Source organism: Pseudorca crassidens, chromosome 3, assembly GCF_039906515.1.
Source record: "Pseudorca crassidens isolate mPseCra1 chromosome 3, mPseCra1.hap1, whole genome shotgun sequence".
Lineage (NCBI taxonomy): Eukaryota > Metazoa > Chordata > Mammalia > Artiodactyla > Delphinidae > Pseudorca > Pseudorca crassidens.
Genome location: NC_090298.1, coordinates 169,531,516 through 169,554,029, shown reverse-complemented (window position 1 = coordinate 169,554,029; position 22,514 = coordinate 169,531,516). Strand labels below are relative to the sequence as shown.

The 22,514-nt window shown below is 54.7% G+C and overlaps 3 protein-coding genes across 15 annotated transcripts in view; 2 read left to right on the top strand and 1 right to left on the bottom strand.

The window, feature by feature from the left end:
- ATCAY (ATCAY kinesin light chain interacting caytaxin) overlaps nt 1-9,128 on the top strand; it is a 36,966-nt gene extending 27,838 nt beyond the window's left edge. For 2 of the 3 annotated variants that reach the window (XM_067734224.1, XM_067734223.1), the window contains exons 9-13: nt 293-391; nt 1,131-1,166; nt 3,548-3,619; nt 4,626-4,658; nt 6,529-9,128. In XM_067734224.1, coding sequence (XP_067590325.1) covers nt 293-391; nt 1,131-1,166; nt 3,548-3,619; nt 4,626-4,658; nt 6,529-6,538 — 250 coding nt within the window. In that variant the 3' untranslated portion in view covers nt 6,539-9,128. The remainder of the gene's footprint in view (nt 1-292; nt 392-1,130; nt 1,167-3,547; nt 3,620-4,625; nt 4,659-6,528) is intronic. The other variant, XM_067734225.1, reaches the window with a different exon arrangement.
- ZFR2 (zinc finger RNA binding protein 2) overlaps nt 1-22,514 on the bottom strand; it is a 108,802-nt gene that overhangs the window by 76,205 nt on the left and 10,083 nt on the right. The gene's annotated exons all lie outside the window — the stretch shown is intronic.
- NMRK2 (nicotinamide riboside kinase 2) lies at nt 16,323-21,228 on the top strand. 3 transcript variants are annotated; one of them, XM_067734229.1, is made up of 7 exons: nt 16,323-16,486; nt 18,777-18,867; nt 19,431-19,479; nt 19,564-19,720; nt 20,072-20,143; nt 20,518-20,624; nt 20,897-21,228. In XM_067734229.1, exons 2-7 carry the CDS (start codon nt 18,778-18,780, stop codon nt 20,980-20,982), a joined length of 561 nt encoding a protein of 186 aa, XP_067590330.1. In that variant the 5' UTR covers nt 16,323-16,486; nt 18,777; the 3' UTR covers nt 20,983-21,228. The 3 variants fall into 3 exon arrangements, with proteins under 3 accessions (XP_067590330.1, XP_067590329.1, XP_067590327.1); XM_067734228.1 differs by lacking the exon at nt 16,323-16,486 and adding an exon at nt 16,812-16,979; XM_067734226.1 differs by lacking the exon at nt 16,323-16,486 and adding an exon at nt 16,815-17,000.

Sequence of the window (22,514 nt, the reverse complement as noted above, 5' to 3'; positions counted from 1 at the left end):
TCCCCTCTGCTTCCTTCAAAGAATTTCCTCAGCTCAGCAAGGACTGGTGTCCAACACGTGGTTCAGGACACTTCTCTTCTTGCAAGGGGAGACCCCGGGTTCTGCTCTGTTCCCCCACTAGGGGCCAGGGGTGGAGGCTGGCACAGGTGGGGAGGGAAGCTTGGGCGAAGGTGCCTGGGGCATCCCGGAATACTGCTGCGTGTGCAACCCTGTCTGCCATCGCTCCTTCTGGCCCTGAGGGGCCACCCTGAGGGCTGGCTTTCAGATGTCTCCCTGCTTCTTCTCCCACCAGCGTCAAGTTCATCAACAAGATCCAGTATGTGCACAGCTTGGAAGATCTGGAGCAGCTCATCCCCATGGAGCACGTGCAGATCCCAGACTGCGTGCTACAGTGAGTGTCCCTGGGCCATGGGAACACCACCGCCCCCCGCACCTCCATCCCCATTGCCCCCGGGCTGCTCGCCTCTCAGCCACCTCTGATCAGCTCAACCGAGCTGCCAGGGAACCAGACTTGTGTGGGAAAGCAGAAAAGAAGGAAATACAGGGAAACAAGCTCCTGTGAAATTACAGAACACAGCGAGCCTGGCTATCTAGTGCAGGCCGCGGGCCAGTGAGCCCTGTCCCCCTGGCTTGTCTTTATAAATAAAGTTTTATTGGCACACGGCTACACGCATCCATTTACAAACCATCCACAGCTGCTTTCGAGCTACAACAGAATCGAGAGGTTGCCACAGAGACTGGCCTGCCAAACCAAAAATACTGATTCTCTGGCCCTTTACAGGAAAACTTTGCCCTGACGGAGGGGCCTGTAGACCAAACCCACGTCAATGAGGGGGTCGCTTTATACTGGCTGTGTTCGGGGCTGATGCAAAAAATGTCCGCTGAGCCACATCTACTCCAGATGGTGGAATATACCAACAAAACAGATATCCCCTGCCCTGGGGTGGGGTGGGCGTGGGCAGGCTTGCAGGAAACATAAAAAAGACCAGTAGACCCGTCAGCTCCGGCTGTCCTTTCTGCTCTATGACCTGGCGTGTATTCAGATGTGACAGTGAGATTGCTTCCCTGTTCCCAGAGGGAAGGGGATTCCCAGGCTGCATCTCATGTGCTTTCCTTTCTCTCTCTTCCAGGTACGAAGAGGAAAGGCTCAAGGCCAGGAGAGAAAGGTCTGTGCGGAGCGGCCTGTGCCCGGGTCAGGTTAGGGCTGGCGCTGAGCCGGGCCCACAGCTGGGGGGAAATTGGTGGCTTCCGCTCAGTGGGGACCCATGTCATGCACGCATGTAGCTCAAGGCCCTGCCCTTCTCTCGAGGGCTTGGAGTCAGATCCAGGCTCAAATCCAGACTCCCTCACTTAGTCACAGAGTGACATTAGGCAAGTGAAAAGTTCACAGCCACCCTGAGGAGTATTGTGAGAAATCAGGACCAATGTAACCCACCGGACAAAAATAGTAGACTCCATAGAGAGTCCTCCTAGTAATCCTGATGACAGTGGGGGGAACACAACCCACTCCATGCTTGCCCCTGCCAGACTTACCCCAGAATCGCCCCTTCACTGACTTATTGGCTAATTTTCGAAAGTGGCAGTGCTCACAAAACTTCAGGACTATTTCGGTCCCACCCAGTTATGGAGCCCTTATACCATTCCTGTATCCTTTCTCATTCCCCCCATCCCCACCCCTCCGCCCCAAGAGGAGGGCAGGGCCAAGATTCCTAAAAGCGTCTGACAGGCTGGGAATCCGAGGCTCAGAGAGGGCAAGGCACCTGCTCAAGGCCACACAGCAAGTCTGAGAAAGAGTTGGGGCTTTCAGTGAGTCGAAAGCATGCCAGCCCTGTGCCAGCCTGGGAGAGACTGAGGCAATTAAGACTGAGTCCTGGTCCAGAAGTTTCCTCAAAGGGCAAAGGGGAGGGTTGCCTCACCGAGTGAGGAAAGCAGATCCTGGGGCAGGACAGGTGATGTCGGCAGATGAGACACATAATGAGAAAAATTACGGCGGCTTCACACAGCGTCGTTTAATAGTGATGAGTGTGAGCGGAGTGGAAGGGGGCGTGGAGGGCAGCAGGACCCGCCATCCCACGCCTTCCAGGGAGTTCTCCTCCTTCCCCTCCTCTCTCTTCTCTACTCCCTCCCTCCCTCCCCTTCCTCTTTCCTTCCTTCCTGTCTTTTTTTTTTTTCAATACCTTTAGTTGCAATAAAATACACAGGACATACAATTCACCATCTTAACCATTTTTAAGTGCACAGCCCGGTGGCATTAAGCACATTCACATTGTTGTGCAACCATCCCCACCATCATCTCCAGAACTTTCTCATCTTCCCAAACTGAAACTCTGTCCCCATGAAACACTGACTCCCAGCCCCTGGCCCCCACCATCTACTTCCTATCTCTGTGGATCTGACTCTCTAGGACCTCGTGTGAGTACAATCAGACAGTATTTGTCCTTCTGCGTCTGGTTTATCCAACTGAGCATAAGGTTCCCAAGGTTCATCCACATTGTAGCAAGTGTCAGAATCTCCTTCCTTTTTCAGGCTGAGTAATATTCCAGTGTGCAGATAGACCACATTTTGTTCATCCATCAACTCTCGATGGACACTGGGAGTTTCCACCTCTTGGCTGTTGTGAATTGTGCTGCTGTGAACACGGGTGTACAGTTATCTATTCAAGGGCTTGCTTTCACTTCTTTGGGGTGTATATAGACCCAGGAGTGGAGTTGCTGGATCTTATGGTAACTCGATGTTTCATCTTTCAAGGAGCAGCTGGAATCGTTGCCACAGCGGCTGCCCCATTTGACATTCTCACCCCACCAGCCACGCGCAGTTCCAATTTCTCCATATCCTCGCCAACATAGTAACATAACACATGTTCTACATTTAAGGTAGTAGCCATCCTGCGAACTTCCCTGGCAGTCCAGTGGTTAAGACTCTGTGCTTCCACTGCAGGGGCTGTGGGTTCGATCCCCGGTTGGGGAACGGAGATCCCACACAACACGTGGTGTGGCCAAAAAAAAATTTTTTTTTTTAATTTTAAAGGTAGTAGCCATCCTGATGGGTGTGAGGTAGTCATGTCTGTCGGTCTGGCTTCTTTCTTTTCCTCCCTTTCTCCCCACCCCCAGGTCCCCCTCTCCTCTGTCTCCCTGTCTGAGTTACGCTCCCCCCGCCTCCTGAGCCTTAGCTATGGATGCGAGTAGAGAGATGGCAGGACAAGCAGGGCGCCCACCTTCCAGAATCACAGCACATGGGCTGCAGCGTCCAGGGAGCAAGTGCATGAGGCCCCTGCGGCGGCAATAAGCTGAGATAAGCGCCCCCAAGGAATGGCCCACAGCCCCTCCCCCTCCCCCCCACCAACCATCTGCGTCCATCTTCATGAACCCCTGGCCATCCCATCACGCAGTCCACCCTCTGAGCCCCCGCGTTTCCCCGGGCGCAGCCAAACCCTCTCCTGATCGCTGTCGGGCCATGGTGGGTCCAGATAGAGGGGCCAGTGGGAGCCGAGAGCCCCTGGGCCCACTCGGCTGGCTGGTCATCCCTCGTCACCTCTTTCTGTCCCCAGCGCAAGGCCGCAGCCAGAGTGCGTCCTGCCCAGGTCTGAAGAGAAGGCGGAGGCGGGGCTGGCGGAGGACAGGTAAGTGTGTGCAGGTGGCCACAGGGCCAGAGCCCACACCCGCGGGGGGCTGCTGAGCCCAGGGAACCTCAGTGAAGGTGATCTGACATTACCATGGTGCTGAAGTAAGACCACCACTGTGAATCGGCCAGCATGAGGCCCATTCCGTCGAGCAATTTTAATGTAAATTTAGTGCATCTGTAGTTTTGGGCAACCAGCACCTTCTCCAGTTCCAGAACATTCCACAGCCCAGAGGGAGACCCTGTACCCTGTTAAGCAGTTGTTCCCATTCCTATACTCCTCCTTTTTTTTTTTTCCCCCAGCTGGGCCGCGGTATGAGAGATCTTAGTTCCCCAACCAGGGATAGAACCTGTACCCCCTGCAGTGGAAGCACGGAGCCCTAACAACTGGACCGCCAGGGAATCCCTCCTTTTTTTTTTAAATCCAGCAACTCTCTACTGAAAGTCCTTTAGTGCCTCACCCTGGGATGTGTGGACAGATGGCACGACCCCCTCCCTGGCCTCTAGAGGCCCCTCCCACCTTTCCTGTCTCTTTCTTCAGGTCTGCCTCCTGCATTTGACCCTTGTCGTACCCTCCTTCTCCTGTCCTTGAGCTCCTTGAGGGCAGTGGTTGCATCTTGGGACCACTGCCCCCTCCTCCTCCCACCCTGCATCCAGCACAGGCCAAGCATGGGGACCAGGGGCAGCTGATGTGCCCGAGAGACCAAGATCTGCTCTCAGATGAAGGTTCCAGCTGGTGACCTTTGTGCAGGTCCCGGTGGATGGGTTCAGCCTTCTCAGTGAGTGGACCTGGAGCAGCAATAGTGATTTCATTTTGTGGCAGCGAAGGGGCTCAGCCATTCTCACGACTGCCTGTCCTGGCTCATTTGTTACACAGCTGACACGTGCTGACACTTGCTTTGTGCCAGATCAGGGTGAAGCCATATTGGCCCTCATGGGGCTCATGGCCAAATGCCAAGGCTCCCCAGACAGGCGACTAATGCTGAGACTCCTTCCTTTTCCCACAGGTCTGCTCTGGCCACAGAAGATCAGGAAACAAGGTGGGTGGGAAGCGGGGCAATCTTGGCACCTTTTTTTGGAAACATTCTCTGTGGAACCTACCCTGGGATGAGTGCCTCATGACTTATTGTTGATGGGGGGAGGATGCTGCACCAGGGAGGCAGGGAGACCGTGGTTACCATGACAACAGGGCCTCCTCTGGGGCCAGGCAGCCGGTCCCTGGTCCACTCCAGCGGGGCGTCATTAACAGGAGGCCCCAGAGCTGAGCCACACAGCGGCCCTGACTGAGATGTCCACCCAGAGCCAGGCCCCCTGAAGCCCAGGATTTTACTCAGCCAGAGGGTGCACTGTCTGCCCACAACCTATCTCAGTGTGTCTGCCTCACTATAGATGCCAGGAAAAGCCTCCCTGTGTGTCACGGGTCCTGGAGACCACCCTCGGGGGCAGTGGTTTGCTAGAAGGACTCACAGGACTCAGCAAAGCTGATCTGCTGACAGTTATGGTTTATTAAGGTGGAAGTGTGGGTACAGCTCAAAGTCAGCAATGGGAAAAAGAGCGTGGGGTGGGGTGAGGGGAGACAGGTGCATGCTTCCAGTTGTTGTCTCCCAGGGGAGTTGTTTTGGGACAGCCCTTAATTCTCCCAGCAGCCAGGCGTGGTGATGCACACCAAGTGTCACCAACCACGTGTGCTCATTTGAGCCCTGGTGTCCAGGGTATTTACTGGGGGTCAGTCATATGCACGGCGGACCACGCACGTGGCTGACCTTAGTCTCTAGCCCCTCCAGAGGTTGAACTGATACCACATGGTCCATGGCTCCTGCCTTAAATCACATTGTCAGCATAGACTATCCAGGGTGACCCCAGGTCCCAGGCAAACAAAGATACTCTTATCAGGAAGGACGTTCCAAGGGCTTAGAGGTGACCTCCCAGAAGCCAGGCAAGGGCCAGACCTTCCTTTGGAACCTGCAGGGTTAATCCTTGACCACACACTCTGCTATAAATATGTTACATGGCCCGGCCACATGCCTTAATACTACCCATGTGACCCAAGAAGCCCCAGGCTGAGAAATAAACATCAAAAGTCGTCTTAGAACAGTACTGCCCTGGGCACACTGAATAGAAGCAAGTTCTCAATGCATTTCTGACAAGACCATCTCAGTCCTTCTGGAGCTGAGTTCCCAACCACAGACACAAAACATGCGAGGAAATCATTCACCATGAGAAAAAGTCGGCGGTACAACAGATAGCAGCATTAGACCTCCTCCTGGGAATCCTCAGGTAGAGGTGATAAAAACAAGCATGTCTAAAATGATTAAATACATAAAAGAAGGAATGGTTGGGAGCAATAGATGGATGGACAGATGGACAGACGGATGGACAGGTGGGTAGGTGGGAGGGTGGATAGATGGATGGATGGATAGGGAGATGGACAGGTATATGGGTGGATGGGTGGATAAACGGATAGATAGATAGGTGGATGGGTGATGGATAAGTGAATGAATAATGGATGGTTGGATAGGTGGATGGACGGATGGATGGATGGATGGATGGATGGGTGGGTGGGTGGATGGATGGATGGGTGGATGGATGGATGGATGGGTGGGTGGGTGGACGGATGGACAGATGGGTTGGTGAGTAGATGGGTGAGATGAAGCCTGCCTCCAGTCTGATCGAGGGCACCAGCCCTGGGGCCTTGTTCTTTGGCTGGGGCACCAAGGGAGAAGTCCCCTTCAGAACCATACCTAGAAAGGTGGGTGACAGGTGGCAGACCTTGAAAGGCAGGTGCCACTCTTGCTGCTGAGGGCACACTGAAGCCGATTAGATCATTCTTTTGGATTCCCCACACATGGAACATTTTCCACTTTCTTTACATACAATAATAATAACTTGACTGTGTTTCTGCCTCTCCAGCATGTCCTGAGGTGACGTGAGCACAGAGGAGGACACAAAAGAAGATCCCAGATGCCAGGAAACCTCTGTTGGACGCCCTCTGACCCTGGATCTTGTCCCCACCTCATCCTGAGTCACAGTCTCCAGGGGGTGTCCGTCTCCTCCATCCATGTCTGAAACCCAACATCCTTTCCAGCTGCTTGAAAACTTTTTTTTTTAATGATGCAGTATTAGTGCGTTCTGGAAAAGGACCCAGTTCTCCACCCTCCCACACTCATGAGCTCATGGCCAAGAAGAGCAAGAAGCGTTGAGCATGGCCTGTGCGTCCTTGGTGGCCTCAGAGACCCCCCACCACCACCACCACACCACTGCACAGAATCCTGGTCAGGACCCTTCTCTTGCTTGTCACCTGGTTCAGGTTGGAGCCACAGATGCCCATCGACTCCCTGGCCGGGTCTGGATTCCTTCTTGTGCCTTTCCTGCCAGAACGGCCCCCGCAGCCCTGGGCATCTGGCCTGGAAACTCAACCCCCACCCCCAGCAGCGCCGTGCCCCCTGGGCACTGCCCAGCCTTTGAACTCACAGCTTTTCCTTTGAACAGCCCTCCCCTTGCCTCTTATAACTTCCACCTTCTTAGGGAGCATCGGAGCCCACAGCGCCAGTGAGGGCCGCTGATAATCATCCTTGTTCTACAGTTGTGAACCTACATCCCCCTCAATCTAGAACATTCTCAAGCCCCTTGAACGCAGAGGCCACGCCACAGGGCAATCCCGATCAATACCTCCTACCGAGGGAATGAGCCTCCCCACTTCCCTAATCTCCCCGACAACATGGGGTTGGGATGCGCCCCCTTGGGCTCCCACCAGGAACAGAGGCCGAGAAACCAGTGCTGAAATAAGCTCATCCCAGAAATGCAGATCGAGAAAAAGGAAGATACAGGGTACTGAACGTTCGAGTGTTACAAAGGTCACTGGGGAGAATTAAAACCAGTGGCCTGGATGCTACGACCACCTGCATTCAAAGGAAGCAGATATCCTTAGGACAAAAAAAAACATTTTTCTAATGCGGTTGAAACGCCAGTCAGCTCGGAACTAAAGGGAGTGAGTTCCCCATCTCTAGAGGCATTCAAGAAAAGGCTGGACAGTACTTGCACAAAGTGGCCCTCTGCGGTCCCCTCCAACCCTGAGAGTCTCTGTTTCTATGAATCTGAGCAAAAGTCGAGCAGGTGCATCATCCGGCCCCTCTTGCTGGCTCTGCAGCTGGCTTCTTAGCGGGTGTCATCCAGGTTTGGTTGACCCTCCCTCCCCCAATAATTTCCCAGTAGGAGATTCTTGGCCTCAAAGGAGATGTTGAATCCTTCTCCACCTGGGATATCAAGGGGGTGCGTTTGGGGTTATCCCAATGGCAGGAGGGAGCCAGTGGCATTCAGTACTGAGCGAAAGGGACAGCAGTGCTTCCTGCATGTCAAGGAATTGTCCCACCCCAAATGCCAGTGGCTCCTGCCTTGGAAAATTCGGGGTTTCTAAGCAGCCTTGGACCTGCATCTTCTGGAACCCAGCACTGCTCCAGTGAGGCCAGGGCATTTGGGCGTCTGGTGGGGTTTTTAAATTTGTGTTTCTGCTCTGTTTCCCAAATGTCTAATAAAGGACCGGGACCATGTTCCAGGCGCAGATGAGTTACCTGGAGGCTGAGACAGGAGAGGCTGGTGGATGGGCCTCTGCAGGCTGCCCTCCGAAAGGCCACTCCATCCTGGGCCAGCTTGTCCCCCACCCCTGCCCAGAGCGCCTCCTTTTCTAAAAGGTGCCTGGGCATCTGCCAGGTCACCTCGAACTCCAGGTTCAGGTGGCTGGCCCTGCTCAGCTGAGAGGGACACGTGACCCGCGAGGCCTGCAAGTCCACAGTAGATGCAATAACTCCTGGAAAGCCAGTGTTCCACTGGAAGAGAAAAAGGAGCCCGGGACAGGAACAGATGCATTCCACCTAACCCGACAATTACTGAGCGGCTGCAGAGGCGACAGAAGGACGAAAGAGGCAGACCCATCCCGCCCTCAAGGAGCCTGCAGCATAACAAGAAATTCCAGCACGGACCCCCTGGTTCACCGTGGCCCACCGACCACCCCCTCCGGACCACCAGCAGCCATAGACAACGGGCAAGTGGAACCAAGGACCCCAACCCAACCTCACAGCCCCTCCAGAATAGAGAGAGACCCCCGGGGTGGCTGTCTCCAGGTCAGCCACCTGTCCACAGGTGTGTGAAGTTCTGAGGCACAGCTCCGTCCATACGGGGCCACTGTGTCCTCGGTAGCACCTAGGGCTGCTACCCACACCCTCTGAAATCGGCTTTGAGAAAGATTTGTATCTGCGGGGCAGTTTTTGGCTGAAATGCAACGGATGTCGAGCCCTCCTTGTAAAGGAACATTGAGTTTTCCTCTTGTGACACATGGGATGCATCATAAGTCCCTCCCCCAAGTCGTAGTTCACACACCCATCCTTCCGACGGCGCGAGTTTTGTGGTTTTTAAAAACAAAAACAATTCATTCTGATTACTGTCATGATATGAAGGCATCATTTCCATGAGCTTTGGGGGATTTTTATGTGAAATAAATAAACTATCACTGAGAAGGGAGGTTTGTGACTTTTGTCCACGTCCAAGGGACATGGCACTGGTCTTGGTCGCGGTGCAGAGGAAGGAGCTTTCACGGAATGGGAGGGGGCACAGCTCAATGCCAAGCGACCTTGGGCAACGTTGGGTGACTTTGGGCCATGGCCTATATCCCCTTGCTTCTATCTCCCATCTGCAGCATGGGAGCCCCGGCTGGGTTTTTCCCGAGGCCCCTTTTGGCTCTGCCTGTCTGTGATTCAGGTTCCTTTCCTGTCCCCATTCTTCTCTGGAATCAAACTTAGTCAACAGTTAATAATATTAATTACTAGTCTTAAGCAATTCTCCAATCCCCGGCAGACACGAGCTGGGTATCCTACAATTTATCTTAGTCCTAACACTACCGGTTCGGGCAGACCTTACAGGCTAAGGGTTCAGCCCCACAAGATGGCCCCGACTTCAGACACCAGTCAATCTCAGGTCCTAGAATAGGGTACAATTCAGCAATAGTCAGATGGAAGAGATGCACAAGGCGAGGTGTGGGGAAGGGGGCGGAGCTTCCACGCCCCCTCTGGGCACCACCCTCCCAGCACCTCCCTGTGTCCACCTAGTGGAAGCTCTACAAAAAATGTTTAGGGATTTTCATAGAGGCATGATGGATTACACCACTGGCCATTGATGAAAGTTCCCTCCCTCTAATCCCAGGGTCAGTGGGGTCCCCTGGCCACCAGCCCCGATCCTGTGGTTATAGGGCGTTTCCAAAAGTCACCTCGTAGCATAAACTCAGGTGTGATTGAAAGAGCTTGTTATGAAAGCAAAGGATGCTTCCTTCATCTTTACTATCTGGAGCCATTTCAGGCACAGAGGACATAAGACCAAATATTATCATAAAAGGGACTTCCCTGGTAGGCCAGTGGTTAGAACTCCACACTTCCACGGCAGGGGGCACGGGTTAGATCCCTGGTCGGGGAAGTTCCACATGCTGTGCAGTGTGACAAAGAAAAGAAATTTCCAAAAAAAATGTATATATTATAAGAAAAGATGTTCCCTCTTCTGATGTAGGAAATTACAAGGGTTTTAGGGGCTGTGTGCCGGGAACTGGGAACTAAGTCCAACTATGTTTCTTATTATAAATCATAATATCACAATAATAATAACAGTAGCAGTAATAATAATAGTCTGAGTCCAACCTAGCACAGGCCCCATGTTACTGAGAGGGGGGTCTGAGGCAGAGAGAGGGTATGTGGCTCACCTGGGGTCAGCCGGACCCTGAGTGATTGGTCTGAGGTCTGATTCTGTGCCACCCCTGGCCACCCCATTGCTCGGCTGGAGACCCACAACCCTCTGCCAGCTGCAGGACATTGGGGGCTGTGCCCCTCAAAGGGTCAGAGTGGACCCTCCCATGTCAGGTACAAGAGGAGTCCTCCCGTTGTCCCCGCCCAGGATTTTGGGACCTGCTGGTGGCAGGGATGCCAGGACAGGCGTGAGGTCCACACAAAGTCACCATCAGGTTGATGGCGGGAGCTGGCAGGTGCCAGCCCACCTGCCTCTGCCATCCTGCCCCTCTGATGTCCAGTGAGGTGCCCTTCACAGAGAAGGTCGCTTCACGGGGGCTGGGAGGGGGCCTCAAGCAGAGGGGGCGAGCTGGCACGAAGGCGGCAAGGAAGGGGTGTTGAAGATGGCAGAGCTGGCTCTGGGATCAGGGGATGCCCTCTTTGGAGGGGATGGACCCGCCCCTCTTTCCCACCCCACCAAGTCTCTGATTATCCTAAGGAGGGTCTTGCGAACCTCATTCATCCATTCGTTCATCCATTTGCTGAGCACTGGGGATCCCACAGGGCCCAAGCACCCCTTATGTTGCTCCCAGCCCAGTGGGGGAGTTTGACACAGGGAATCAGGGCCTCACTGGGGACCAGGAGGAAAGTCCAGGAAGGGTCCCTGGAGGGAGGGTCCTCGGTGACTGGAGACCAGAGAGAGAAGTAGCAGTTAGCTAGGCCAACGGGCGGGCGGAGAGGTGTCCCCGGCGGAGGGCTCGGCAAGGGCAAAGTCCTGGAGGCCAGACAGAGCTGGGTGAACCAGAAGCAGGAAAATGAAGGGCGGCGGGAGTGCAGGGTGGGCACTGGGGGGAGATTTTTACTATTAGTGGCATTCAGCACATTCACAATGTTGTGCAGCCATTACCTCCGGTCCAGAGCTTTTCCATCCCCACAAAAGGAGACCCCATCCCCATTAGCAATCACCCCCCCCACCCCTCCCCTAGCCCCTGACAACCAAGAATCCACTCTCTGTCTCTGTGGATTTGCCTGTTCTGGACGTTTCATACTATGGGACAGGATGGTCACTTTTTTTTTTTTTTTTTTTGCAGTACGCAGGCCTCTCCCTGCTGTGGCCTCTCCCGTTGCGGAGCACAGGCTCCAGACGCGCAGGCTCAGCGGCCATGGCTCACGGGCCCAGCTGCTCCGCAGCATGTGGGATCTTCCCGGACCGGGGCACGAACCCGTGTCCCCTGCATCGGTAGGCGGACCCTCAACCACTGCACCACCAGGGAAGCCCAGGATGGTCACTTTTAATAACCTTGGACCAGTGGGCTGTTTGAGGATCAGCAGGTCTGCACTGGGAGCCCATGTGCCAGGGTGAGCCGACCAGGAGGCCTCCCAGCAGTGCCCTGCCAGGGCCTCTATCTGGGCATGTCACCATCACCCATGGCTTGGGCCACATGCCCCACAAGGGGGCTCCCAGGAAATTCTTGCCACTGAAACTGAGCCGGAGGTCACACCCAGAGCTGGCTTTCCCCTGCCTACGGGGCAGCTGATGGAGCTCAGTGGCACAGGTCCGGCCACGCTGAGTTGCCAAGAGAGGCAACTGAGACCCAGAAGGGGCTGGACGGGGGAGAAGGGGGTGGGAGCCAGTGGACAAGACCCCTGTCTTGGCCATTTGCTCACTCTGCCCCTGGTGGCCACCTTTGAAGTGAGGGTCACTGCTCCCAGTGACCTCTCCTGACTTCTGTGCCAGGTGAGTCCTGCCTGAGGCCACTAGGTGAGTCCATTAACCAGTTATCAACAAGGTCCATCATTTTCTGTCTCCACCGCTGGTTGGTCCTCAGCAGCTATCTTGGCCACAGCGGGTCCTGCCGGTGGAATCGGGGCGGGGGGGGGTGGGTAAGGGAAGTCATGGCGGTCCAGACAGGGCAGGGCCTGGGCATGAGGACAGTGGGCTTCTTTTCTTTTCTTTTCTTTTCTTTTCTTTATTTATTTTTAGTTGTGGCACGCAGGATCTTTTTCTTTAGTTGCAGCATGCAGGATCTAGTTCCCTGACCAGGGATTGAACGCGGGGGGGCCCCCTGCATTGAAAGCGTGGAGTCTTAACCACTGGACCACCAGGGAAGTCCCTGTGCTTCTTTTAAATGCAAATAAGAATGGGGAGGCATGTGGCAAAGGAGAGTTGAAACAGAGGAAAGACAGCCCCTGGTCTGGGTTTTTACAAAGCTCCTCCCTCTGGCCATCATACAGAGGTAGTTGGTTTAAAGAAAAACCAGTGCCAGACAGTTCAATCTGTAAAACCGGATTGTACTCAGGAGCTACTGCAATGGCTCCACTCCTAACAGCACAGGCAAGCAGGTTCACAGCGAAGGAGCCGGTGGGGTCGGTGGACAGAGAATCACTAGGAGGAGATGTGAGGGGTAAGGGGGGGATTCTGGCTATACTGACTTAGCAGATTCTTGCTGAAACACCCTCGTGTTTCACCTGGCAGCTGGATTCAAAGATCTCCTGCCCCTCCCTGTTTCATTCATTCCCTGTGCTACCATTTAGGGAGCCTCTGCCTTTTGTGGACTCACCCTTGTTAGGCACCCGGGACACATCAGAGAACAAGACACATCTGGCCCTGCCTGCCCCGGAGGGAACTCACAGTGTGGAGGGAGGGAATGGGGATCCAGAAAGGCTTCCTGGAGGAGGGGACTGATGTCCAAGGTGACACAGAATGGCTTAGTCAAAGTTAGCCCAGGGGAGGACGATTGGGTAAGAGGAGAGGGGTTCCTGGAAGAGAGAACAGCATGTACAAAGGCCCTGTGGCAGCAGCTCTGGGTGCTGAGGGACAGGTAAGTGATGGGTAGGGCAGGGCATCCTCCCTTCATAAAGACCCCTGGAGGTGGAAGCCCAAAGCCAAAGAGAGCCTCCCTCCCTTGGTTGGGGCCAGCAGCCTCCCTTTATAAAGATAAGAACAGGTGAGGCACAGAGATGCAAGGGTGGGGCCCGAGCTCCCCCAGGTGGCAAGTGGCAGAACCAAGATTCACATGCAGGATTCTTAACCAGGGCTTCTTAAAGTGTGTCCAGTTTGGGTGAGGGTGGTGGTTGCTGAGACCCTTTCAGGGGGTCTTCAAGGTCAAAATCACACATGAGCAAAAGATCCATTCAAAGTGCAAAGACAGGGACTTCCCTGGCGGACCAATGGTTAAGACTCTGTGCTCCCAATGCAGGGGAGCACGGGTTGGATCCCTGGTCGGGGAACTAAGATTCCACATGCCGCACGGTGTGGCCAAAAATTAAAATTAAAATAAAATAAAACAAAGTGCAAAGATAGACGAATGGCCTTTAATGGAGCAGAGAATGAAAGAGAACAGGCCACCTTCATAAACCTCTACCTGTCCAGTTCGGGTGTAGGACAAAGAAGACTACCCATGATGTCCTAAAAAGGCTAAAAATCCTCCTCTCTCTGTGTGAAGCTGGGTTTTCTTCCTATATATCAACCAAGACAACTATGGAAGTGGGCTGAATGACAAGCAGATGTGAGAATCCTTCTAAACCAGATATTAAAGAGACTTGCAAAAATGTAGAATATCACTCTTTTACCTAAAAATTTTTTTTAAATTTCAACAAGATGAATTTATTCTCTGACAGTTCTGGAGGTGAGGAGTCTGACACGGGTCTCACGGGGCTAAGATCAAGATGTGGGCAGGTGGGCTTCCCTGGTGGCGCAGTGGTTGAGAGTCCGCCTGCCGATGCAGGGGACACGGGTTTGTGCCCCGGTCCGGGAGGATCCCACATGCCGCGGAGCAGCTGGACCCATGAGCCATGGCTGCTGGGCCTGCGCGTCCGGAGCCTGTGCTCCGCAACGGGAGACGCCACAACAGTGAGAGGCCCGCGTACCGCAAAAAAAAAAAAAAAAAAAAAAAAAAAAAAAAGATGTGGGCAGGGCTGGTTCCTTCCAGAGGCTGCACGGGAGCATCAGTTCCCGCCTTTTCCAGCTTCTAGAGGTGCCGCATCCTTGGCTCACAGCCCCATCCTCCATCCTCACGGGCAGCAGCAGGGTATCTTTCTGAACCTTCTGCTGTAGCTACATGTCCCTTCCCTGTGATTGTAGCTGGAAAGGTTCTCAGTTTTTTTTGTTGTTAATTGAGGTGAAATTCACATAATACACAACTAGCCATTATTGTAAAGTATACGATTCAGTGATATTTAGTGCGTTCACAATGCTGTGCAACCATCACCTCTAATTCCAGAACATTCTCATCACCCCAGAAGAACACCATATAAGTAATCACTCCCTATTTTCCCACTCCCAGCCCCTGACAACCAGGAACCCACTCTCTGTGTCTGTGGATCTGCCTGTTCTGAACGTTTCCCGTCAATGGATCCACACACTGTGTGTCCTTCTGTGTCTGGCTTCTCTCACTGAGCATCGTGTTCTCAAGGTCCATCCATGTTGCAGCGACTGTCAGTGCTTCACCCTTTTCATGGCTGAATAATATTCCATGTGCGGATGGAACACAGTTTGTGTATCCATCATCTGTGGATGGACACTTGAGTTGTTTCTACCTTTTGGCGCCTGTGAATTATGCTGCTGTAAACATTCACGTACAAGCTTCTGTGGGCACATATGTTTTCATTTCTCTTGGGTAGACACTTTGAAGTGAAATTGGGTCATAAAACCGCCAACTGTTTTCCACAGCGACTGTCCCATTTTCCATCCCCACCAGCAACACACAGGGTCGCCGTATCTCCCCATTCTCACCAACACTCTTTATCGTCCATCTCTTTGACTATGGCTACCCTAGTAGGCGTGAGTGTTCTCTCACTGTGGTTTTGATTTGCATTTCCCTGATAATCAGTGATGCTGAGCATCTTTTCATGTGTTTGTTGGCCATGAGTATATCTTCTTTGGAGAAATGTCGATTCAGATTCTTTGCCCATTTTTAAATTGGGTCGTTTGTCTTTTTGTTGTTGACTTGTAAGAGTTCTTTATATATTCTGGCGAGTAACCCCTTACCATATATCAATATATGACTTGTAAAAATTTTCTCCCACACCCTGCTTTGTCTTTTCACTTCCTTAATAACGTCGTTCAATGCACAAGACATTTTTAATTTGATCAAGCCCACTCCCTTTTTTTTATTTTAAAAAAATGTTATTATTTTTCATTAAAAATATTATATTTGGGGCTTCCCTGGTGGCACAGTGGTTAAGAATCCGCCTGCCAATGCAGGGGACACAGGTTCGATCCCTGGTCCGTGAAGATCCCACACGCCGTGGAGCAACTAAGCCCGTGCGCCACAACTACTGAGCCCTTGTGCCACAACTACTGAAGTCTGCGCGCCTACAGCCCATGCTCTACAACAAGAGAAGCCACCGCAATAAGAAGCACGTGCACTGCAACAAAGAGTAGCCCCCGCTCCGTGCAACTAGAGAAAGCCCGTGTGCAGCAACGAAGACGCAACACAGCCGAACATAAATAAATTAAAAATATATGTATTATGTTTATGTGACCATGTAGTGATCAGTTGTCCTTTTTTTTTTTAGTTGCAGCATGTGAACTCTTAGTTGCAGCATGCGGGATCTAGTTCCCCCACCAGGGATGGAACCCAGGCCCCCTGCATTGGGAATGTGGAGTCTTACCCACTGGACCACGAGGGAAGACACTGGTTGTCATTTTTTAAAGTTAACAAACCTTTAATTTTTCTCAGTTTTAATGTATAACGTGGTAAATATTATCCATGACGATAATCTATTTAAAGAAAAGCTCCCCGGGGCCTCAGTCCTTTTCAAGAGTGGAAAAGGGGTCCTGAAACCAAAAGGTCTCCTCTGGTGGGGAGGCGGGGTGGGGCATGTGGTCCCATCCGGTCAGTAAGGGGGCGGGGATCAGCAGGGCCCTGCCTACCCCACCCCCTAGCTGCTGAGAGGCCTGAAGCCAAACGCAGTGACGCTAGCCCTCACGTGGGCGCCCGCTGAACAGCCACTGGTGTCACGCTGAGATTTCCTGGCGGCCAGGGTCACGAGAACAAAGCTTAAGTTCATCTTGGCATCAACCCCCTTGGAAAAGGAAGTCCCCTGTCGTGTGGTACCTCTGGGACTGGCCCGCTGCTGTCGCTGGAGACGGGGAAGGGGGGGTGAGTTCCTTTTTTCAGCCCCCAGAACCGGCCTTAATGTCAGGGTCAGGCGAGGGTACACACCGGGCTGGATATTTTTAGGGAGGGAGGAGGTGTGGCTGGTTATCTGCCCCGTGGGCAGTCTGGCTAGGAGGGGGCAGGGGGGGAGGAGGGGGGAAGAGGCAGCGGGGTGACTTCCACCCGCACCCCCCTGCCCGGCCGACCCGTGACTAATTTAGGCAAAAGACAGCGTGGAGCTATTTCCATCCAGTGGGAACAGGTGCGGCGTCCCCAGCGCTCCCCGCCCAACACTTCATCGCGCCGCCGGCCGCGCTCCCCATAGGCCGTGGGCCGCCTCCCTGGGGGCGGCCTCCGGGCTGCTCCAGCCTATAAAGGCGCAGGGTTTTCTCAATGAAGCCGGGACGCACTGCGGGGTCGGGCCCAGCCGGGTACCAGGGAGTCGGGAGTTGGCCTGCCAACAGCGGTCCCCGCCGCCCCTCCGCGCGGAGATGAAGTACATTGTGGGCATCGGAGGGTGAGCGTCCAGGGCCCCGGGCGGACCGCCCCGCGGGGGCAAAGGCGCCGAGCTCTCGGGAGAGGCCGGCCGGGTGCTCTCCTCTGCGGGCCGAGGTGGCCTGGGCAGGAGGCCGGGGAATGAATGGAGGGCTGCCTGGCGACTGGTGTCGCAGGGACCCGATGCCCAAGGTCGGAGTGCGGGGAGGGGTCTCTGCCCTCTGTTCGGCACAGGGCCGGGTGCGGGGCCCAATTAAAAAATTCCAAATGTAAGTCACTTCCCCATGCCGCACCCCTGACTAGATTCAGGGGGGGAATAGAAGACTTTATAAAGCCCAGGCCGACCTTCCTTAAGGCGCGCGGGGGGGTGGGGGGCGAAGGGGAGGAAGGTGGGGAAACTCCGACCCCAGGGAGGCACGTGGGCAGGTGCTGCGGGGTCCCCAGAATGGCACTCCCCTGGCTGTGTGGCACCTGCCTTTGCAGCCACTTCTGCTGACCCCAGGCAGGGGCCTTGCCTTCCCGGAGATTTATGACCAGTAACCAGGCCTTTTTAAGATGATGCTCGAGAAGCATTTAGCATAAGCAGGGCTGGCTTGGCGCTCCCACCCGGGAGGTCGCCCTGGGTCCTCCCCCTCTTGGTTTAATGCTCCATCACCCTCTTTAAATTCCTAATAGAGACCAGGGCCCTCCATTTCTGCACGTTCTGTAGCCGGCCCTGAGAGCACCGTGTGTCTTTCAGCAGCAAGTCAAATTAACATCAGGCATGTTCTAACCTGCTCCCCTTAATGTATGGGGGTCACCTTTCCCATTGGCCCTTTTAAACGGCTGCAGGTCCCCCCCCTTCCACACCCAGCTTTCCACCCCTGATTCCTAGGAGAGGGACAACCAGGTCAAGGGGACACTCATTCCCAGAAAGGCCTGACAGCCAGCCTTCTCTGTCCTTCAGCGGCCCCAGTCCAGAGTCCTTAGGGTGACCATCCGTCCTGCTCTTCCTGGGACTGAAGGGTCCCCAGGATTTGTGACTTTGAGCACTAAAACCAGAGACATCCCGGGCACACCAGGATGAGGTGGTCACCCGGCTTTGCCCATTACTTTTTTTAATAATCCTTTCCCTTTGTCATAAGGTGATTATCTCTTCCCGGTTTTGCAGTGAACTGCCGGTTTTCCTATCACAAATATCTTTTTCTCCCCCAGTTTGCACTTGCTTTAACAATTTGGCTTTTTTTAAAGCCCTGCTGAGGCTAAGTCACACGTGGGCCTCAGTTTCCTCGAGCTCCGGGCACCACCTCCTGGGTTTGCAGTAACACTGGACGAGTCTGAACACAGAAAACAGTGCTTCCATGACCCCAGCCAAGGCTGTGTTCACTTTTTTGGTTGTTTGTTTTCATACCCTCTGCCCCCTTTCTCTGTTTCGTCAGGCAGGTGAGCACAGGCCTGTGCCTGGCCCCAGCGGGCAGTGGGCAGTAGTGGGCCAGGCAGTCCAGATCGGCTGATTAGAAAGCCTCCTCTGACCTAACATGAATAGAAATACCCTCTTAGCTCTACTGTTTTACAGGCCTGTGTTTGTTTTGCTTTGTTTTGTTTTTGGCCACGCAGCTTGGCTTGCGGGATCTTAGTTCCCAACCAGGGATCGAATCACGCCCCCTGCAGTGGAAGCGCAGCGTCCTAACCACTGGACCACCAGGAAAGTCCCTACAGGCCTGTGTTTTAGATTTGAGTCTGATCCTGGGGGCCCCTCAGACCCAGAGAGGTCCAGAGAGGGGACCCAGGCAGCCTCACGTGTATGCTCTCTCCACAGCATGACCAACGGCGGCAAGACCACACTGACCAACAGCCTCCTTAAGTCACTGCCCAACTGCTGTGTGATCCACCAGGATGACTTCTTCAAGGTAGCTGCCCTGGCTGGGGACGGGGGGTGGCAGCCCCGAGGAGACTCAGGGGAGCAGACCCCTCCCGGGGCACCCTGGGCTAACCCGAGTCGGGAGATCGAGGGACCGGCGATCTCGGTTACTGAGCACCTACTGCGTGCCTGGCACGTTCTCACGGCACACCCGTTCCCCATGGGACAGATGGGGAAACTGCAGTTCCCAGAGGGTGCGTGCCACCTGGGTGGTACCCTTTATCCTCTGCAACTCCACTTTCCCATCTGCAAAATGGGCTCTGAGCCCGCCCTTGATGCTTTGTGGAGGGTGAGGGGGTAACTAGATCATAGACGCAAAATCACCCCGCCCCTGGTCCCAACAGTCACAAGGTTGGGGAGGGGTTCTGAATGCCAGCCTGGGGCCCCCACCCCCGCCTGGGACCTCGAAGCCTATGACTATCAGCTGCAGGGGGCCGAGGCAGGCAGGGGCACCCAGACCCTCACTGGGGGCTCTCCAGGCGCTGTCACCCCAGGGTGGGGTAAGGTGGGAAGGCGGGCACTGAGCCCGCGGCTTGGGCTCCTCTGTTTCAGCCCCAAGACCAAATAGCAGTTGGGGAGGACGGCTTCAAACAGTGGGACGGTAAGGACGGACGGCAGCCCCGCGCCCCCTGCCCTCACTGCCCCACGGCCCCCACCCCACCAACACTCGCTTTCCCGCCCCCAGTGCTGGAGTCCCTGGACATGGAGGCCATGCTGAGCACCGTGCAGGCCTGGATGAGCAGCCCCCAGAAGTTCGCCCGTGCCCACGGGGTCAGTGTCCAGCTAGACGCCTCAGACACCCACATCCTCATCCTGGAAGGCTTCCTTCTCTACAGCTACAAGTGAGCATCTCCAGGTCTGGGCCCCGGACAATCTGGGCCCTCCCAGGTCACCAAGTCTCTATTTTGACAGACAACCTTGCTGGGTGACCCTGGGCAGGACATCGTACCTCTTTGGGCCCATCCAAATTGGGAGAGAGGGAGGATTCCATCCTCAGGGTGGGGGGCTAATGCGGGCATAGTAGGAGGCTGGCCGCTGCTGGTCCCCTCACTCATCCCTAACCGAATCAGCCCAGACAAACCGCCCCCCCCACAACCAGTCCTCATCACCCAGGAATGTCCCTGGAGGCCAAGGCCATGGGGGGTTGTGTACTTTGACCCACGGGCGCTGACCGGGTCCCCTACCCCTGCCAGGCCCCTGGTGGACTTGTATAGCCGACGGTACTTCCTGACCGTCCCGTACGAAGAGTGCAAGTGGAGGAGAAGGTGAGCTTGGGGGCCCTGTCTGCATTCCCAGGTGGGACCAGGAAACTGGGTAATGCCTGCTGGACATGGCCACCCTGAAGCTGCAGGCTGACGGGCAGCAGGCACCTGGGTGGTCAGTGCTGGGTTCCAGAGGCCCATAGCCTGCGGCCTGGAGAGCGTGGCCCACCCATGCCCTACCCTGGGCATCTCCCAGGCCCACCGGGGAAAATGCTGGAAGTTGGGGCACCCAGGCCCCAGCACGGGGCCCCTGAATCAGTGGGGTCCCCGTTCTCAGTGGTGCCACCCCGACCTAGTTCCCTCACCCCAGGCTCTGCTTGTGGCATCACCCTTGGGCGACATGGGTGTTGCTCATTCTTGCCCATCTCCCTCCCCAGTACTCGACGCTACATGGTCCCCGACCCCCCCGGCCTCTTCGACGGCCACGTGTGGCCTATGTACCAGAAGTATAAGCGGGAGATGGAGGCCAATGGCGTGGAAGTGGGTAAGTCCCTGAGTAAGATGAGGCCAGCTCCTCCCCACTGGGACCATTTGGGAAACCTGAAAGTCCCTCCTCAAGTCTCACCACCAGTCTCTCTCGCTTTGGGCCCCAGAGGCTGGTCTGTTCCCGCAGGCTGACTCTGCAGGCCAGCTTCCTCCTGACCTGCAGTCCTCTAGTCCTCTGTGAGCTGGCCCCCCGCCTCCTGGCAGCAGCCCCAGTGACCCGGGCCACGGTTGGGCCCCCAGGGCCCCTGACTGTGGCCTTTCTGATTTCAGTGTACCTGGACGGCATGAAGTCCCGTGAGGAGCTCTTCCACCAAGTCCTGGAAGACATTCAGAACTCGCTTCTGAACCGCTCCTAGGTGTGGCTGGAGAGGAGGGGCCCAGCCCCCAATGCAGGGACCCAGACACAATTCCGGCCACAGTACGGCCAGGCTGGTGGCATCCCAGCCAGACACTGCGTGACCATTTCCCTTTGGGGAAGTCTGTACATATGAGAGTGGAGGCCCCACTCACAGCCCAGCATCTCAGGGCCCAGGCATTCTGTCCCGTGATGCTTCTGTAACCTCGATGGCGGCTTACGTACTAAACCTGATCCTGTTTTTTAATCGTTGGGGTCCAGCCTGTTGTGTTCGACGTGCTGAGAGGGACCCTCCTGCCCCATCTCCTTGGTGCATTGGTGGCATCGGGGGGGGGGGCGACACCGAGGGCTCTGGGCAGTTACAGTCTCCACCCGTTGGATCCATGGCAATGTGACCCTGGGTGGCTGCTTGAGGGTCTTTGGGTCTAGCTTCCTCAAAAGGGAGATCTCCTGCCAGCTTTCAGAAAACAGCGCAGCATGGCCCAGAGCAGGGGCTGGGAGGTCAGCCAAGCCTGAGGGTGCCCCTGACTCTTAGCTGAGCCCCGCTGTCACTGCACCCCGGCGCCTCCTCCGTGACTGGAGCTGACCCCTACTTCTCATGACCCAGGATGCTCGTAAGGACACACTCCCTGTCCCAGGAACCACATCTCCCTGAGCCTTCCCTAGAATGTTGGTGAGGCAGTTTATCATATATACCCATTTCACAGATGGGAAAACTGAGGCTCAGATATGGTCAGTGGCTTGGGAGCTGGTATTTGAACTCAGGTCTCCTCAGACCCTGTTCTTTTTGCCCAAGGGAGTTTGGAAGGCTCCCGTGGAGCCTGAAGACAGGGCGGGGAGGGGGAGGGTGGACGGAGTAGGGGCAGACAGGAGGAGGACAGGGTACCCCTTGACCTGAGGGTGATACCCCAGGGCCAGCCGTGGAACTGTAGCCACCCACCCCACTCAGTCCAGAAGGGCAGGAAAAACCTGAAGTGTAGACAGTTTTGGACAAAGCCATTGAACATTTGGAAATTATGGGGGAAAAAAAAAACAATTACCAATTAGCAATTCCACTCCTAGAGAAGATAACCAAAAGGATTGAAAACAGGTGTTCAAACAAAAACTTGTACATGAATGATTCAAAGTAGCACTATTCACAGTAGCCAAAAGGTGAGAGCAACCTAAAAAGTCCATCAAATGATGGATGGATAAACAAAACGTGGTCCATCCACACACGGCCTTAGGAAGAAGGAAAGTCTGACACTCAGTACAACATGGATGAACCTTGAGGACATGATGCTCAGTAAAATAAGCCAGACACAGAAGGACAAATACTGTCTGATTCCACGTATATGAAATGTCCAGAACCGGCAAATCCACAGAGATAGAAAGTAGACTCATGGTTGCCAGGGGCTGGGCTTCGGGGGAAGGCAGGGTGCGGGAGTGACTGATGATAGGGACAAGGTTTCTTTTTGGGGTGATGGAATGTTCTGGAATTAGAGGTGATGGATGGTTGCACAACGTTGTGAATGCACCAACTGTCACTGAATT

Coding starts and splice junctions, on each gene's coding strand:
- NMRK2 (XM_067734226.1), top strand. CDS start 16,975: ATGAAGTACATTGTGGGCATCGGAGG. Junction 17,001..18,776: donor TACATTGTGGGCATCGGAGG/GTGAGCGTCCAG, acceptor CTCTCTCCACAG/CATGACCAACGGCGGCAAGA. Junction 18,868..19,430: donor ACCAGGATGACTTCTTCAAG/GTAGCTGCCCTG, acceptor CCTCTGTTTCAG/CCCCAAGACCAAATAGCAGT.